The sequence below is a fragment of the Peromyscus californicus genome, unplaced genomic scaffold, assembly GCF_007827085.1.
Source record: "Peromyscus californicus insignis strain IS unplaced genomic scaffold, ASM782708v3 Scaffold_23__1_contigs__length_62951481, whole genome shotgun sequence".
Lineage (NCBI taxonomy): Eukaryota > Metazoa > Chordata > Mammalia > Rodentia > Cricetidae > Peromyscus > Peromyscus californicus.
The window spans coordinates 32,024,444-32,041,906 of NW_026294534.1; the positions used below are offsets into that span (position 1 = coordinate 32,024,444).

At 45.8% G+C, this 17,463-nt stretch overlaps 1 protein-coding gene across 1 annotated transcript in view; it reads right to left on the reverse strand.

Annotated features, from left to right (window-relative positions):
• The window catches only part of Mtmr7 (myotubularin related protein 7), a 92,345-nt gene that overhangs the window by 22,945 nt on the left and 51,937 nt on the right, over positions 1–17,463 (reverse strand). Inside the window, exons 6-7 of the mRNA XM_052752074.1 lie at positions 16,654–16,788; positions 9,847–9,979 (exon numbers count right to left, since the gene is read on the reverse strand). Coding sequence (XP_052608034.1) covers positions 9,847–9,979; positions 16,654–16,788 — 268 coding nt within the window. The remainder of the gene's footprint in view (positions 1–9,846; positions 9,980–16,653; positions 16,789–17,463) is intronic.

The following is a 17,463-nucleotide window of genomic DNA, read 5'->3' on the forward strand; positions in this document are numbered from 1 at the left end:
GGGGACTTTCTGAAGAAGACCCCAGTAGCAATGGGCATTAAGATTAACAACTGATAAATGGGACCATGAAACTAAAAATACCCTGCCCAACAGCAGAGAACATCATCATTCAGGTAGAGAGGCAGCCTATAGAGTGGGGAAAAACCCTTGCCAGCTGTAAATCTAGAAGTGGGTTAATTATTACTCAACCCTTGTCAGAGAAGCTTCTTGATGTAGTAGATGGTAATTAACACAGAGTATAAGATACTTGGAGTGCTCTCAGCCTGGAATGAGACATCTACCTCTCTCTCTCTCTCTCTCTCTCTCTCTCTCTCTCTCTCTCTCTCTCTCTCTCACACACACACACACACACACACACACACACACACACACACACACGCACACATGCACACACGCATGCACACACACCCATCCTCTAAGGCCCAGGGATTATCACAGAAGAGCCTGCAAGAACCACTGGCAATGGATGACTAGAACAAACTGTTTTCCGGACCAACAGGGAAGCAGCAGCAGCAGCAGCAGCACATAGGAACTCAGCGGATGCACAAGACCTGCACAGACTCAAGCCTGACAAATCCCAGCATGGATGAGGCAGTCAGGCACAAAGTCCCACACCTAGCTGAGGTGCTACTGGCAGTGAGGGATGCTGGGAAAAAAAGAAGGGACGTAAGCTTTCTTAAGGGTATGGCCCCTGAAAGGTCAGTAAATAGCCCTACATCTAACACATAACTGCCATCACTAAGTGGACTCATTGGTTTTTAACAAAAATTAAAACATGAAATTAGGAGGGAATAGTATGGTAGTGATAAAGCAGAAATTGAGAGAAGGGAATGGGTGATGGTCTTGATTGAAACATATTATATGCATGTATGAAAATCTCAAACAATAAAATATTAATCCATACTTTTAAAATTATTTTTTGAATTTAACCACCAGAAAGCTTAAAATTACACACACTGCTCACAGCTGTGACTTGCATTAGGTTGCTCAGGGAAGTTTAGTTGGACATAGATACCTTTAAAATAAATTGAAAAAGAAAACTGCATAAGTAAATTGTAAAAGTATGCATCCCCTTACACACCCTGAGTCATTCATCTTGATGCAACTTAAGGAATGGGAAGAAGAGATTTTCTCCTGCACAGTGGGGAAAATTCACTTAGAAAGGGTGTTTGGAAGAAAGCCGGCTTAGGAAACAGGACACAGAAAAGTTGATGCTCTAATGACTCCCAGGAAGCAATGCAGCCATAGTACACGGCAGAGAGCTTCCTGAGCTCAGAGAACACTATCATGAGTGGACAGTGGAAGCTGATGCAGAGGCCAAACACCAGGCCCTAGCTGCCACTAAGCAAAGTGTGGCCTGACGTATTCAGTGGCCCTCCATGTGGCAGGCTCACCTCCGCCTGGCAGGCTCACCTCCGCCTGGCAGGCTCACCTCCGCCTGTACACACTACCCAAGCAGCAGGAAGTGAGGCGGATTCTAGCTCCCTCCCTGAATGCCTGCTGCTTCTAACACCCAGCCTCAGGCCATGACCCAAGGTGTTCACCTTAATCCTACAATGCACACACTACAAAGAGGGAGTCATCAGACTCAGGCGATTCCATTCAGTCTTCCCTGCAAAACATTGTCTTGAAGTTATTTCACCCCAGAGGCCAGTGCTCAGGTTGGTACTGTAGGGCTGTGGGTTGGCTAGCACACATATTTATTTCAGAAAATTTAGCAGGCCCAAGGGCTAGCCTGGTATTCAAAATGTGTCGCTCAGGCGAGAAGAAAGGGTCCTGTTTACCCTCTCTTCCCACCAGGTGCAGAAATGACAGTCAGCTGAGCGCTAAGGTCACCAGGCTCTGGCTAACCTGCAGATGGCCTGTGCTGACAGTGGGAGGGAGAGACAGCTCAGAGCAAGGTGAGAGGGTGAGCGGCAGGGGAGGGACAGGCTTCTGCCATGTCAGCCCCTTTCTTCCACACTAAGAAGAACTCTTGTGTAACCATTCTGCTTTCAGCAACACAGAAACTGCACACGCTGGGGAAAATAATCTCGCCAGGACTTCAGGCGAGGTGACGGCTGAGAGGGTGTTTTTCCCTAATGGCCAGTGGCCACATTCAAAGCAAACAGCTCTGTGGATGATTAACACACATGGCAGATGGAGCTACCCTGAAAACAATCAGTGCCTGGGCTTTTAAATACGAAGCTGTTGTGTTTGTTTGGATAAACTCAGGATAAGGCAGAAATACTGATTTGTTCACTCCTGTTGCCAAACCCGAACCAATATTTACAAACCATTTTGCTGAGCAAAGTTCATGTCAGCTGACATCAGAAGCGTATGCCACAAAGTGCAGAGAACTGTACTTGCCAGCCTGGAACTAGTCAACTGTGTATAGGTAACTGGGCATTTCTATTGTATAAACATATGAAACACTGTAAAAAACTAAAAGCCAACCTGAGATGTGTTGTTTTAGAACTCAAGAAACATGAAAGTTACTCAGAAGAAAGGCAGCCCTCCTTGGTCTTCCCAGCACACTTACTGAACCATTTACTTTTTCCTGTGCAAATGCTGGGGACACAAAAAGGGACAGGGGGTTGGCCTTTCCCACACTCCCTAGTACCCAAAGCAGTAGCGAGCATGTTCTTTCCCCACGAGGCATCTTGAAGCATGCCTAGGTGCTGCTGATGTTGGCTTTATCGCTTTTCCTTTTGCAGTTGAGAAGCCAGGGCCCCTCAGACAGTTCTCAAAGAACCAGCATATACTCCTCTCCCTGCACGGACCAGTGCAGGAGGAGCTGCCATTGACGGACATGAGTGGAGGCTGAGGAAGGGACATGCCAGTCAAGTGAGCTTTGTCATCTCCCTCTTTTACGGAGACTCAGAATAAACTTCTGATCGTATTTAACGTAATAATTCAACAATAAACCCCTCTTCAACCTCACCAGCCACACAGGCCACTTATAGAAAACTTTTCACCAGCTGGAGAGATCCTCCATCAAATACCAACAAAACTAAAGACTATTCTTCAAAACACTTCCACTTTTTTTCAAGAAAGTATTGTCTGTAATCTCTATACAATATTATCTTTTTTTTAAATAGCCTTGTTTTCCTTAAAAGAATGTAATATTAAATGATACAGTGCAGTCAAAGGTAAATTCTGTGTGTCTGTTAGCACTGCTTGAGCTAGTAGCATAACAGTGCCCATTCATGTGTATATGCAGATAACAACCATGCGCATGCAAATGCCAATGTATATCACACAAACACATGCCAGAATATTAAATACTGATGTAATACAAATCTTAAAAGGTCTTATTAAATGAAAAACTCAGGGCCAGCTATTAGGGTAAATTCTGAAAGATCAGAGAAGCAGAACAAGCCACAGCCAACCTCACCTCGCCAACTTCTCAGCCTATCCTGTTTCCTCAAACTGGAAGCCTCTGTGTCCTCATCCAAGTGGATCTCAGCTGAAGTGCTGCTGAAAGCCTAAAAGCTTAAAAAGCCTTATATATCTTTCTGCTTCCTGCCATCACTTCATGGGATTAAAGGTGTGTGTCACTATGCCTGGCTGTTTCCAGTGTGAGTGGCCTTGAACTCACAGAGATCTGGATGGATCTCTGCCTCCCAAGTGATAGGATTAAAGGTGTGAGTGCCACCATTTTCTGGTCTCTATGTCTGTCTAGTGGCTGTTCTATTCTCTGACCCCAGATAAGTTTATTAGGGTGCACAATATATTGGGGGACACAATAATCACCACACACTGACCCGAAGAAACCCAGACGGCAGGTTCCCACGAGGGAGGCCCAGTAGCTCTTCTTAGCTTCCACAGTGAGTTTTGTATATGAAGACAAGTTCACAGACCAGAACGTGTAATGTAATCTACGCTTACACCTCACAGTCGCCGCCGTACAAACTGGGCCAGCACGAACAGGAATTGATGGCAGGAGTTAAAGGATGATAAAGTCTAAGGAGGCAGCTTTCAAAGCAAGTGGAAACAGAAGTTGGGACTAGGAGTGGGCTCTGGGATTACGCTGGTAGGGTATGACTGAAAGGGTGAAGTATGCTGCAGAGGATGCTGGGGGTCCCACACTCACACTATGGCGCCAATGCTCCCAGGAACCACACACTCAGCCAGCCTGAGATGATACTGTCACTGGCAAACAAATACCAACTGACAAGCCTCGGTACAGTGTTACAGAAACAGCTCATCGTGTCGCTCTTTAAAAACACATCAGACACCTTCTTCTTTGTTTACTCTGTTTAGGAATATCCTAGTTGCCCAAAGTCTTGTTGTCACAACATAATATGAAATAATAAAAAAATGGGAAGGTTTTTTTTGGGGGGTGGCGGTGGCCTGCTGAAATTCTAAATCCTCACAGGACACCACACAGAGAAAGAGCACATACTCTTGATCCACTGTATTCCCCTCTAAGGGTTCAGAAGATGACAAACAGACAAGCCTGAAGGACAGACCCTGGCTCAGGAGAAAACTATTTTCAAATGTCTGAAGCTGCTGCTTCCGAGAGAAGCTGTCCACACTGTGGAGGGTGGCCTAAGAGGTTCACTATGTCATCTACGGAAGCACAACCAGGAAACAGTCCAGCTGAAAATATGGACTTTCCACATGGAAACTAGGCCCTGAGCTGAGCTGTGAAAAACAGTGTCAAGACAGATCATGGTCTCTGGGGTCACCTCATTTTGCTACAGAAGTTCCCCCCACACAGTTAATGGCTGCAGTTCTGAAGCTGGGGCCCACGCGCTCTTCAATCCAGGAGAGTGGACCTGGGTCTCCTTTTAGGCAGCACTTCCCTGTGTACTGCCAGGGTGGCTGACACTCCCCACCTTTGCTCCATGCTTTCTAGGCCCACTTCCCATCTGCTCTGCCGCCCCTGAGATTCGTTGTCTCTATACAACAACTTGCTGGAAAATCTCCGCCAGGCCTGACATGTTTGTTAGATTGTCTCTGATGCACTTAGACTGAGTGAATATAGACTATGTTATGAGGCAGACACATGGCTCTGAAAACTGTCTTTTGAATAAGGGAATTAAGAAAACTGACCCATAGGAAGGCACAGGACCTATCAAATACCTGGCTGACTGAATTAACCTATCCATTTTATCCAGTGCTCATTTTAAAATACATTATTGCTTACCAAGAGAAAACAGTATGGACCTTAGATTGGGAAACACTTGATAGTCTACAAGGCACCTTAATGTTATGACCAACAGGGAAATATATGCATCATTTACATTACCTTACACACACACAGGAATAAAGATCTGCTCAGTTTTACTCTGACTAAAACAGGAACCCAAACCTAGGACTTCCACCCAGCTGGACCTGGGCATTTTCTGTATCAACCTCCTTCCCCTAGGGGCAAAAAAGTTGAGTGCCTAAAAGTGTGGCATCAGGTTAATGCTAATGAGCAAAGGCCATTTTTCCACCACTTACCAAGGCGAGGCTGTGCAAGGCACTTAGCCTCTGTGCCTCCATTTCCTCATTTGTCAAATGAGTAAGAACAGCAGCTACAAGGTGGTCTTAATAAGGTCACAATAATGTACTTGAGCAAATGTATCTTTAAAAGTTAGTGTTAAGCATTCTGTCACCTCCCCAAATGCTATCTCACCATTTCTATGTGGAGAGGTTTTCTGTGAGCATTTCCGTTTTGAGAATCACAAACCAACAAGGTTTGTGGTCATCTAACAGAAAGCACTTTATTCAAATGTTCCTCTATTACATGATCTTAACAAAGGTGTGTGTGTGTGTGTGTGTGTGTGTGTGTGTGTCCACCTTACATACTGAAGCCTGTTTCTCCCTGAACCTGGAGCACTCTGATCAAGCTAGCCTAGCTAGCCGGCCTTTAATGAGTAGTATGCGCTTCAAAATGTCTTACTTAAAACTGTAATATACCAAATTCCTGAACTGGAGAGAAACACCTACAGTTGGCTGGAGGAAGCAAACTCACATGTCACTAGTTTATGCAGAAGACCACAGAGCAACTGTAGCAGCCACAGGACCGAAAAGCCATAGGCCTCTAGCCAACAAAATGTGAGAGCCTGATCTGAATTCTGCCAATAGCCTGAGTGAGCACAAGAGCAGACTTCCCCAACCTGAGCCTGCTAATGAGAACACAGGCCAGCTAACACTCCAAGGCCCCAAAGAGCCTGAAGATTTCCAGCCCTGCACAAGACGTGCTTAGAACCCCGAACCACAGAAAATGGGAGATAATGAGCATTGCTAGACAGGTATGGAAGCCAACCATGGCACATGCTGTGTCGATACAGAGGGGCAAGACCACCACCCGCCATCCTCCTGCACTAATTCAGCAATCATTTCCGAATTCCTCCTCACCTTTCTTTATACACAGGACTCACTGTACAGTGAGAGTAGGCGTGCAGTTTCACAAACTGAAGGCTTTACTTATTTTACCTACATTTTCTATCAAGAATGTGGAAAAAAATATGCAATTAGTTTACTGTTGTTGTCCCCGTACCTGGCTTCCAAAGTTCTACCAGTGTAAGTGAAACACTGCTATCAGTGTGGGTATGTGTACAGCCATGTTCTGGATTAGGCCAGGAGAGGAGGAATTCTGATAAGAAACTATGTATCTCTAAGCAAAGTGTACTCCCTCCCTCTCTAGGTCAATTAGTGCAGAAATACTCAAAGCACGATTTTAGCACCTTCTTTGTAGTGCTGATGTTTCATGTTTTTAAAGCTGAGAAATGACTCTTTGAAATTTATCAGAGCAAATTTAAGTATTTTTATGACGTTTTCAACTATGTGACCTCTAAGATGATCACTCTATTTATATAGCACAGATGTCATGTGTCACAGAACACTGATATGAGAACCAACTACAGTCATTTAAGTGAAAATGCTTGCCTGACTGTGACCCCAGCACCCAGAAGGCAGAAGAATCAGGATATCTAGTTTGAGGCCTGGACTACATAGTAGGACCCTATTTCCAACAAAAAGTAAGGAAGACGAGGAGGAGGAAGGAAGACAGGAAGGAGAGAGAGGGGAAAGGGAGGAGATGAAGGGGGAAGAGCAGGAGGAGGAACACCACCCCACCACCCCAGCACCAGCCTGACATCATTTTATTTAAGTGACTAGGTGGTCCAGATACAGAACAGCCAGCAGTACAAGATTTGTGTAGAATGTAATGAATAGAACTGACAGGGAGGAGGGAGGGAGGGAGGGAGGGAGGGAGGGAGGGGGAAGCTCTAGGCAGTATCCGAAAGATGGCACATTGGTCATAAAAAGAAGAACTGCCCCTGCCACATCTTTCCCCAGAGCCCTCGTTTGAGGACAAACTACACACAGACGGTTCAGGTTGTTGCGCCACCTCACCAAGCTGTGACATTGAACACTTCTGTGTGCATTACGTGCTTCCGTCCTCGTACAAAAGGTAGATGGCCTTTTCAACACCGAACCAAGGATGTGAGCAAGACAAGCTCCACTGCTCAAGAGGACAGGCTCACAAAGAGCCCACTCTAGACTCCAGCCACAATGCTTACAGCAAAGAAAACCCAGTGCTCCTCTATTCTTTGAGAAGAAAGCAAGTATCTGTGTAAGAAGAGGAACTACTATGAACAACAATTAAGTTACAAAATTGCTATGCACCAGAAACATTCATCTTCTTGGTAGGGAGGGAAAAAACAGTCTGATCTCCAACCTAAGTTAAAGTTTAAGTTGACTTATATTGACCTCAATGAAAGGACCGATAGAGAGTGTGAACTCGATCCTAAATTTCTGTTTCTGATAAAATATCCTAGGGCTCCTACTCATAGAAAGAACTTCCCCAGAACACAAGTAATTCCACCTTCCATTTCATATTCTCTTCTGATAATATCCCAAACCATGGTTTAGCAAATTTAAAGAAAATAAGAGTCAAGAAGGGACTCCATTAGCTGCCTCCCAGCCTGTGATGCCAAGGGCCCCTGTCTGAAGCAGAAACCCCTAGGAAGGTGGGTCTCGCTGCATTGATGAGACTCCAGCAGTGGTTTATAATTTACTCAGGAAAAGCAAGTAAGTAGTCAAACATTGGTCAAGACCCCTGAAAGGCACCCAGAAAGCCATCCTTGCTCACAATGCTACACAGCCCGAGGGTTATGCGGCAGCACCATGGTCCCTTGTGAAACAGAGCTGCCCTCCCGAACTCAGTCAGTTTGCTTGTCCTTTAGGAAAAGCAGTGAAACAGGCCAGAGGACAAAGGTTGAAAAACCAAACACACAGTAATTTAGAAACCAAAGTCAGAGGCCTATGGTACAAATACTCCTAGGAGCAACTTACCGTGCAAAGATAATCTATGACCTCACACATTTGAAACTGCTGAAGGCAAATTACAAAGTGTGCCAATGTACCGTTTTCCTGGTGACTGCAACCACGGTGAACACTTCTCACACTCAAGAGTGTCTTCTCAACAACAGTGTCAGGCTAGCCCATTTTTCTTCTACAGGCAAAACTCTATTGATAGCATGGACAAAGTGGAAGAGTCTAGATGCTTAAGAAACTCAAATACTCACACCTAGATTGTCAGACCTGGGACCTCAGAGACAGACTGTCAAATGTGACACCCATAGGAGCTATGTGTTGCTCTTGTTTTAGATGCAGGCATCGCCTTCTAATTATTTAATTGCTCATTTATTTAGCCCAGTGCTGAGAACTGAACCCAAGGCCTTACACTACTGAGCTAGACCGACAGCTTCAGTCAAATTTTCAAATGTTACAGCCAGGGCCACCAAACTGTCATAGAAGAAACTGGGTAAGTATTTCATTGAATCCTTTCACTCTCCTGCAGGCAGAGTAGCAAGGGAACAGCTGATGTGTTCAAAGTTTCACAATGACTAAGGTCAACTGGGGGGTCCAGGAGAGAGACTAGGTCTCTGTGACACTTCCTCCAGTGTACAATTAGGTCCTTGCCACACCGTGCTGTCCTGATGGAACGGAGGACCGAGTAAGTCACGGAGTGCGGATGTGCATCCCCCAAATCCATTCAGCTCCCTCTGTCCCTCTTCATCCCAGTCTCCACAGCTGCTACCGAGACAACCAGCCTCCCTAGCACTCCACCACCGCTCCACACGCCCCTCAGAGGTGCTCTAGCGTTCACAGGCAAGGCACGGCTCTGAGGCTTGGGCATCTTCCTCTTTTTCAGCTGCCTCTGGAGGCAGCAGGATACCTTCACAGGACCTCATGACCAGGAAGAGCATAAGCAGTCATGAAGCAAGTCCTGCAGGAAGCGCAGACTTTCTGCTGATGAGCACACTGACATAAGGGGAATTCTCCCACATCATCACACGACCCATCCTTTCGTTTCCTCTCCACGTGAACATGTAAGTCTTTCCGTGTCCTCACAGTGCTCACTGCTCTATTAGAATGGGGGTGGCATGTGCATGTGTGCTGTGGCAGCTCCTGGCACTCAGAAAAGAGGCTCCAGAACTCTAACATCCTTCCATGTAACAGGCACTCAGGAACAGTGGGTTAGTGCTTTAAAGGTAGGGCTGCTTTCTTTCCAAATGTCTGTGAATGAATAAATGGAAGAAAGGAAGGGAGGGAGGGAGGGAGGGAAAGGAGGGAGGGAGGGAGACTGGCTCTCTCCCTCTATATTTTATCTAGAATATTGAAGTGGCAATGCAGAGTCCTGGCTGCTAACTGCCACATGATAAAACCACCTGATGAAATGAGAAAGCTGTTACATGTTTAAAGAGTCACTGCAACACAATTATTCTCCCACCTGCAAATATTCTCCCAACTTACATGCATTTAACAGTATCATTAGAAAAAGATTAAAAGACTATCTTATTCCATTTTGGCATCAAAATACTTAAGTATTCTTTTACTGCTGTGCATAACAAAATGGTTTACCTTCCAGCATTTTCTGAAGACTGTTCCTCATGACATGGATGTTCTCTATCCCGATAAACTGAAACTTGATATTGGAATAATTGTCTTCGTTCTCATAGCCTTTCCCTGCAGCACGATTGGCCATTGCATTAAGCTGCAGTGGTCAGCAAAACAAAAGAGTCATCAATTACATTCAGGGCACGGAACAACCAACACATTGCTTGGACACTTATGAAAACATTGCGAAGATGGGTAGACACATCATGTGGTCTAAACCCCTGGGACACTGTACTGAGCTCTCGTAGCTGCAAGCACAAAGGCTGAGCTATGGTCAACGGCACTCATGTGCTGCTGGTCTGGGTAACATTCTCTTAGCTGGGAAGTAGTCTGTAAGTCGTCCTGGAGATGCCTCTGCCAGTTCTGACACCAGTGCTGACCTGATAGGGAAGTCTGTGGCAGAGCCAATTCAACACCACACATCAGAACTTGCCGACTGGCAGAAGAATATCCAGAGACATCTGTCGATACAAGGCTCTGTAAGTTAAATTATCTGCCAGAACCGTAACACCCACAAACACATCATCAGGTAGGGCTGTTGCTTCCAATTTGCCCAACTGAACCTTCAGCAGGAATCCGACAGCTGAAGAGAGAAGGTTGACAGTCGGGCTTCAGGGTCGCTTCTTCCACTAGCCTTCTCCCATTCTCGATGTCTAACGGAGGGCTTTTCTCACTTCCATAACCATAATTTGTAGATAAGACATTGGGATTTCAGTGTAAACTAGGTTCAGTGCTAATGGACTCTGAAGAAACTGATTAGGCCCAAACTACCCTAACCCTGTGCAGTACAATCGAGCAGACAAGGCCTGCCCTAGGTGGGAAACACAGATTTCTCACGGGGCTATAAGGCTGGGAATGCTCCTCTCTTGCAGTCTGACCGAGCAAGCTGTCACTGATGGAGAACAGCGTTCCCTGACCATTCTCTTCTTAGGGAACTAGCCAGACGGGGGTGGGGAAGGTCTGCTTTTGAGCGTACAGCAGCACAAAGGAGTACCTGCAACAGTGAAGTTTAAAAAGCTAAGTTAAGTTAAAAATACTTTGGTCCAGATCTTCTGGTTCTGAATACCTTACAAGATGAAAGGTCCCAGCACACTTAGATGAAGAATGTCTGTTACAGTATTCTTATAAACATGAAAGCTGCAAGCCTATGAGTATCTCATCAGAGTGGTAACTGGATAAACCATGGCACATCCACGCCCTGGAATACAACCAGGCACCAAAGACACGGACCCCGACCTATCTCCTGCCTTTCTCTCTCACACATCACACATCTACATGTACATACGTGTCAGCTGAGGAGTGTTCATGCAACCACCCACTGTTAATAAACTTACTAAAATATTTATTTACATTCATTAAGAAGAATTAAAATTATTGAAGACTACGCCAATTTGGTAACAATTTCAGCAGAAGAAGAGCTGGCAGGTTGCAGGGGAATACTAACAACATTACTTCAGATACTCTTGTAGCCTTTCACTGTTTCAAGAAGCATATATTAAGTTTGGATCATGGGTCACAGAAAGGAGGCCATCGGGAAGGAAACACAGCACAGCTGAGAGCAAGCCCCTGCCACGGGAGCGCCTGCTTCAAGAGCAAGCCGGACTTCGCTCCTCAGCTCAGCTCCTCTGCCATGTGTGGGGACTGTCAGCTCTTCAGAAGACTGACCCCAGGCTACAGAAGCAGGACACCAGTCCTAAGAGCACAGGCTTTAGCCTCAACCAAGAAAAAGGTACACTTAAGGTACTTAAGGTACACTTTAATAATGTACCTTAGGGGATACTGTATGTTCATCCTTTAAAAGGTTCTAATATTTTAAGGGACATTTTTTTCTTCCAGGAATTACACATAGATGTTGCTCTCATAGAACTATGTACTATAAACATAAATTCACCACTTTATGTAATTATTTTCAGGGCTGTTGTCTAAACCTTTGTAATGAGCTTCATAAAATCCAACAAATTAACAGGATCCACACAAGAAGCTTTATGTTACACGAACTATACTTATTCTGCATCTGAATTCAAGTCATGCCTTCTCACCACATACTCCCATCCTCTTCTAAACATGTGTAACATGTAACAAGCAAAATGCTGCTACTACTACAGCTGTTACATAGACAACATATGCTCACACTTTAAAATAATTAAGAGGACTGACTGGCAGTTTTCCTTAAAAACGCACAGGAGAAAGCTTCTTGAAAGTCAGTGTGTACTTCACATACTGGGCAGAAGGTGGCGATATTTAATCTATCATACTAACAATTTCTTCAGGAGCTCCGGTAAAAGCTGAACTCTCAAAGCAGAAACACAGTTTTAGGAATAATAAATATCCAAAAAGTTACTCCAGACTGAGATAGATAGATGATTGACAGGTAGGTAGGTAGGCAGGCATAGAGACAGACAGACAGATATGACAGACAGACAGAGTATGCTTTACATCAACAAATCACAATTAGCAGGTCTAATGTGGCTCCTTTGGCTGAGAACTACAATTCATAATTAAGTAAAAAGCTATTGCCGGGCAGTGGTGGCACCAGCATTTCTGGGACAGAAATATCCACAGAAGACACAAGAAGTCACTGGCTGGGATAAAAAGATGCACATGAAGCTGTTCTTGCTGCCTTAAGTACGTAACTGAATGTGGAAGAGAGAGCACATGGTACCAGTGCCCAAAGTAGCAGATAATCCCACCAGGCCTCAGAGGGGCCATGGCTAGCAAGACTGGTAAGAGCTGGAACCTGGAGCAACCCTGCCAGGTGAAAACAGTCACAGCTGGGGTTCACTGGGGAGGATGGAGAGGCTGTCTACACGAAGCTGTAAGGGAAACGAGGCAGAGGTCCATGAGGGGCTCGAAGCATTTAGGGTCCTCTACAGACAGCCTCAGTTAAGGAATTTAAACTGTGGTGGTGAACAATGGCTGAGTCATTTTGAGTATCTTTAATGGAAGAACAGAAATTGATTTAGAGTTGGCAACAGAGAAGGTCCACCACATGGGAGCAGCATGCCAAGCCGTGGGTATTTAAAAACCCAGCGGTGAGCCAGGCCTGGTGGCACAGGCCTGTATTCCCAGCTACTCTGCAGGCTGAGCCAGGGCCAACAGGGCATGTTCAGGGACAGCTTGGCAACTCAGTAAGACCCAGTTCCCAAACAGAAGGTGAACAGAGACTGAGGAGGTAGCTCAATAGCAAAGCACTCGCCCATGTATGAAGTCCTAGGTTCAACCCCAGCACTGAAAAAGAAAAAAAAAATCAGCAGTGAAGAAATGGGGAGTGTGTGCTGCCCAGGAGCCTCATCAGTTACAGACACATTTCTACACCACACTTAACAGCCACTCTACACATGGAGACCTGATGACTGGCTGGCCAACTGGACACATGACTACATAAAAGAATGAGCTAAGAGGTGATCAAGCCAAAACCACACAGAAACAGAGTCAGGTCCTGTACCACCCCATGAATCACACCCATGAATAACCAGTGAGTGTTGGTCTTCAGACCAAGCTGAAGGAAGGCCTGGTCCCTATCCTAGCCTTAGAGTCTAGGATCACACCAATTACATTTTACCAATTACATTTTATGCCTGAATCACGACAAGGCCTGGCCTGACAGTGTGGAACAGGAAACCACAGTGAAGATGACTTTAGCAGGAGAACTGGGCCATAGCCTGACACAGGCTGTCAAAGCACGGTCCTTTCCTCGCCTCGCCTTGCTATGACCTACTGACTTTAACTGCGGCACATTCAGGGAAATACTAGATGATTCTATTGTCTACAAGTACTATCTACGAATGAGCTTGTGCTTGTCAAATTCCTGCCCACCCCCCCCACCCCCCGCCCACTATCTAGAGACGTCTTGTGCGTATTGAAGAGTACCAGGATTATATTCAAGTAGGAATCTTGATTCAAGTTAATTTAAAATTTCAACCCACATATGATGCAAAATGGTCTCTTTCCCTATCTACAGGCAATGTGGACGGATGGATGCTTTGCTCTAGGACTCTCCCCTCCTGTGCTCTCTACCAGGCCCATCTTTTCTGTGTAGTCGGAAGAAGGGGCCACATGGAAGGAAGGCATCAGATAAATAGCTCTTTGTAAAGCCAGGCATCTGCAATTATCTTAGTGGTTAACAGTGCTTCTCTGATTGATACTAACTGGCCGCCTCCGCCTTCTATTAGCATAGGTATCCTAGGGTAGGAAGCGCCATTTCACTCACGTGGGAGATCCACTATGGCACGGGCCCATTCCAGCAGCCTTACCAGCATACTTGCCCATCAAACCTCACTGGGGACCTTCAGTGTAGATAAGCCGTCTTAGCCAGGTTCTATCAAGTTTGTTCAGGTCTAAGCCAAAGGGTATTTCTCCACGCTTGCACTGACAAAGAACAGGAGAGAAGACTGTCCCCAACCTGCCATGAAATACAATGCCTCTCTCCCATCCTCCCATCCTCCTTCATCAGTCAATGACCACCTGCAAGGCGGATGCATATATGACCACGAAATAAGGTCCCACCTGTCAGGCACCCCTAATCTTCATAGCTGCGTCTTGAAGATGCCACCTGCACGGGGCCCAGTGAACAGACACTCCCCATGACCAGAGAAAGAGAGAAATACCCCATGACTTCCTCTTACACAATAAAATAGCCACTGCTGCAGTGACCTTAAGGCCATACATAACCACAATGCAATCTTTGGAGCCGGAGCGTGACACAGGGCCAGTCTCAACCTCACCCCTGCCTTCAGGACTCACACTTCCTCCATAGCTGGTAGGCACGCGGTATATGGTTCAAAGCCCTTCCTGCTCCTTTGGCCTTGAAATGATTTTGGCTGAGCTTGGGGCTGGCTCTTCAGCTGTGTCTCTGGCTCCACTGGGTGTACGATCAACTGAGGTGGCAACCCTCTCCAGAGTCCTGTATGGAGACATAGTCCCCTAGAGATGTTTTTGATAAATAGAACACTGGCTTTGGAGTCCGATAAGCCTGTATTTGACTCAACATGGCCTCAGCCCTCAACTGTGTGATCTTGGTGAATGACTTAACCTCTTTCAGGCTAAGCCATTACCAAGGAAAAGATAAGAAGTTTGCTAATCTGCAGGGTTCTTACAAGAATTAAATAAGAAAGCACTTGACATTTTGGAAAGCTCATCAAAATCTGATGAATTTTGAAATCAGAACATCTGATGAAGTCATGGGCAAGGTTGAGATATCGTGAAACACTCAACAAATACTGTTCTGCCACATTTCCACAGTTCTGAATGCACCCATCTCGAGCAGCGGCATGTCACCCCCAAGGAGACTCTTGTCAATACATACTTGAGGATGTCACGGCCTCTGCTGCCCATCCCTCTCACACCAGTGAGCAGTTCAGAAGGCTTTCCTCTGAGTGGGTGGCTTGGGAAGCTCTTGTGTGGATTTAGCCTTGCTCAAAGGCCAAGGATCAGGATCCTCTGAGCTGCCTCCTAAGCCTTTCTCTTTTTAACTATACTGGGGAGTACGTCTGGGTGCACGGGCAAGGACTGAGGAAAACTTGCAATCCTTCCACGGCAAACATCCATTTACTTCCCTGGCTACCTAGGAAGCCTAACACACTCGGGGTGGGGGTGGGGACCAAACAACATGGTCATGGTCCTTAAAACAAAAAAAGAAAGAAAGAAAGCTTGAAGGAAACAGTTTAAAAACCATGTAAGTGTGCCTGGATAAATACGGGAAGAAGGTACCTAACGTTATTTAATGGATGGGAGTCAAACTCCTTATCTCTTAGAGTAAACAAAGTTGAGTACTAAATATACCCTTCAAATCAAATCCTGAGGATTAATTGGCTTTAAATACGGACTAGGCCTGGCCTTGCAGCTGCCACGTTCTAGGGAAGGCTTACACTACACAGAGCCAACTTGGATCACTGGCTCTTCCGTTAGCAGGTCAATCTGTTTATCTCTTTTTAAAGCTGGAAAAGTAGGGTAGGAAAAGGATTTGCAGTCTCCCCTCAGTAAAGCCCCACCTTCCTTTCCCACCCTGAGTCGTCTGCAGAGCACCTTCTAAGGAGCACAAACTATCAGAGCACACAGAGCAGCTCTACCTTACACAGAAGATACAGGGAGGAGACAGGAGGGTGGGCAGGGTCGGAAGGAAGGGGTTCGAGCCAGATTTGGACAGAAAGACACAGACTGAAAGGCAACAAGAGAAGTAAAAGACTTTTTCACATCTTCTGAGTGCAAATCTTCCAGCATCTTCATGCCTGGTCAGGAGAGTTTGTCTATGCTGGGCAGCGGAAGTTTACTAGAAAGGCAGAGACCCAGAATGTATGATGTGGCAAGAGGTGAAGACCATGTCTATAAATACCTACAACTACACTACTAAGTGCCTGCTCATAACCGTTTTACTTTTAAACTGGCTTGAGCTATTAGTTTACTTTCTCTTTCGTATGTCATGTTTTTATTCCCTTGTGTTCTTTTTTTAAATAGCATTGCTGACATTTAATTTATGTGTCATACAACTCACCCATTCAGGGAGGCAACTTGTAAAACTGAACAGCACCCACTTACTGTGTGACCAGCACGATGTGAAAAACAGGGGAAATGGAAATGTATTCAGCACAGTCAGCCCCTTCCGGAGCTGCGATGCAGCAGAGAGCAGGGGACCCCACGGCCTGCTCACGTCAGGAACAACCCTTTCTAGATGAAGCAGTCAGAGCATGGAGCGGTATCAGTGAAGCTTTGCTTCCCTCCAGCCTCGGGACTCAGGGCTGGAGAGACATGTATGACGACAATGTCGACACTTACTTTAGGCCGCGTGTCCACGACATAAATGAAGTCACTTCCGGGATTGGCTTTCCTGATGGCTTGGAGCATCTGTTCGTCCTCCAGACACCGAGCACTGAAGCCAGAAAGGGGCTGGCTGCTCCTGCAGATGGAGGCCTGTGGGAAGAGGCCACAGCCACACGGTCATCAGAGGAGCTGTGGGACCATCCCCAGAACAAGGAGCCTTTGGTCAGCCTGCACCCCATACCAATGTCGGAAAAGGGGATCAGACTTTGTGGAAATCAGGGTATGTTTGTTTTTCATCCAAGTCGAAGAACCCTCGATATGGACAAGCCTCCTGGGTAAGACCTTAGGAATGTGTGAAGACGTTTATGTAGGATCCCAATCATGAAACTTAAAGCTATTGAAGGACCTGTTTTCCTTTTCCCTCAGATTGTTTCCTTCCGCTGTCAAAGTAGAAGAACTACTCTCCCGAAACTTACAAGACACGATGAATGGCAAGACTGGGGAAAAAATGAGTGCTTTTTATCTTTTATTTTACACTAGTCTATTTAAAAGGATCATAAGCACCCAAAATCAAATCTAAGGGCCCCATTTTCCCAGTAATGAAAGCCCACATTACTGCTGGGTTTGCTCAGTAGCAATGTTTAGAAACAAGAGGTTTCGGGGCTGGAGAGATGGCTCAAGAGGTTAAGAGCACTGGCTGTTCTTCCAGAGGTCCTGAGTTCAATTCCCAGCAACCACATGGTGGGTCACAACCATCTACAATGAGATCTGGTGCCCTCTTCTGGCCTGCAGGCTGAACACTCACTGTATACATGATAAGTAAAT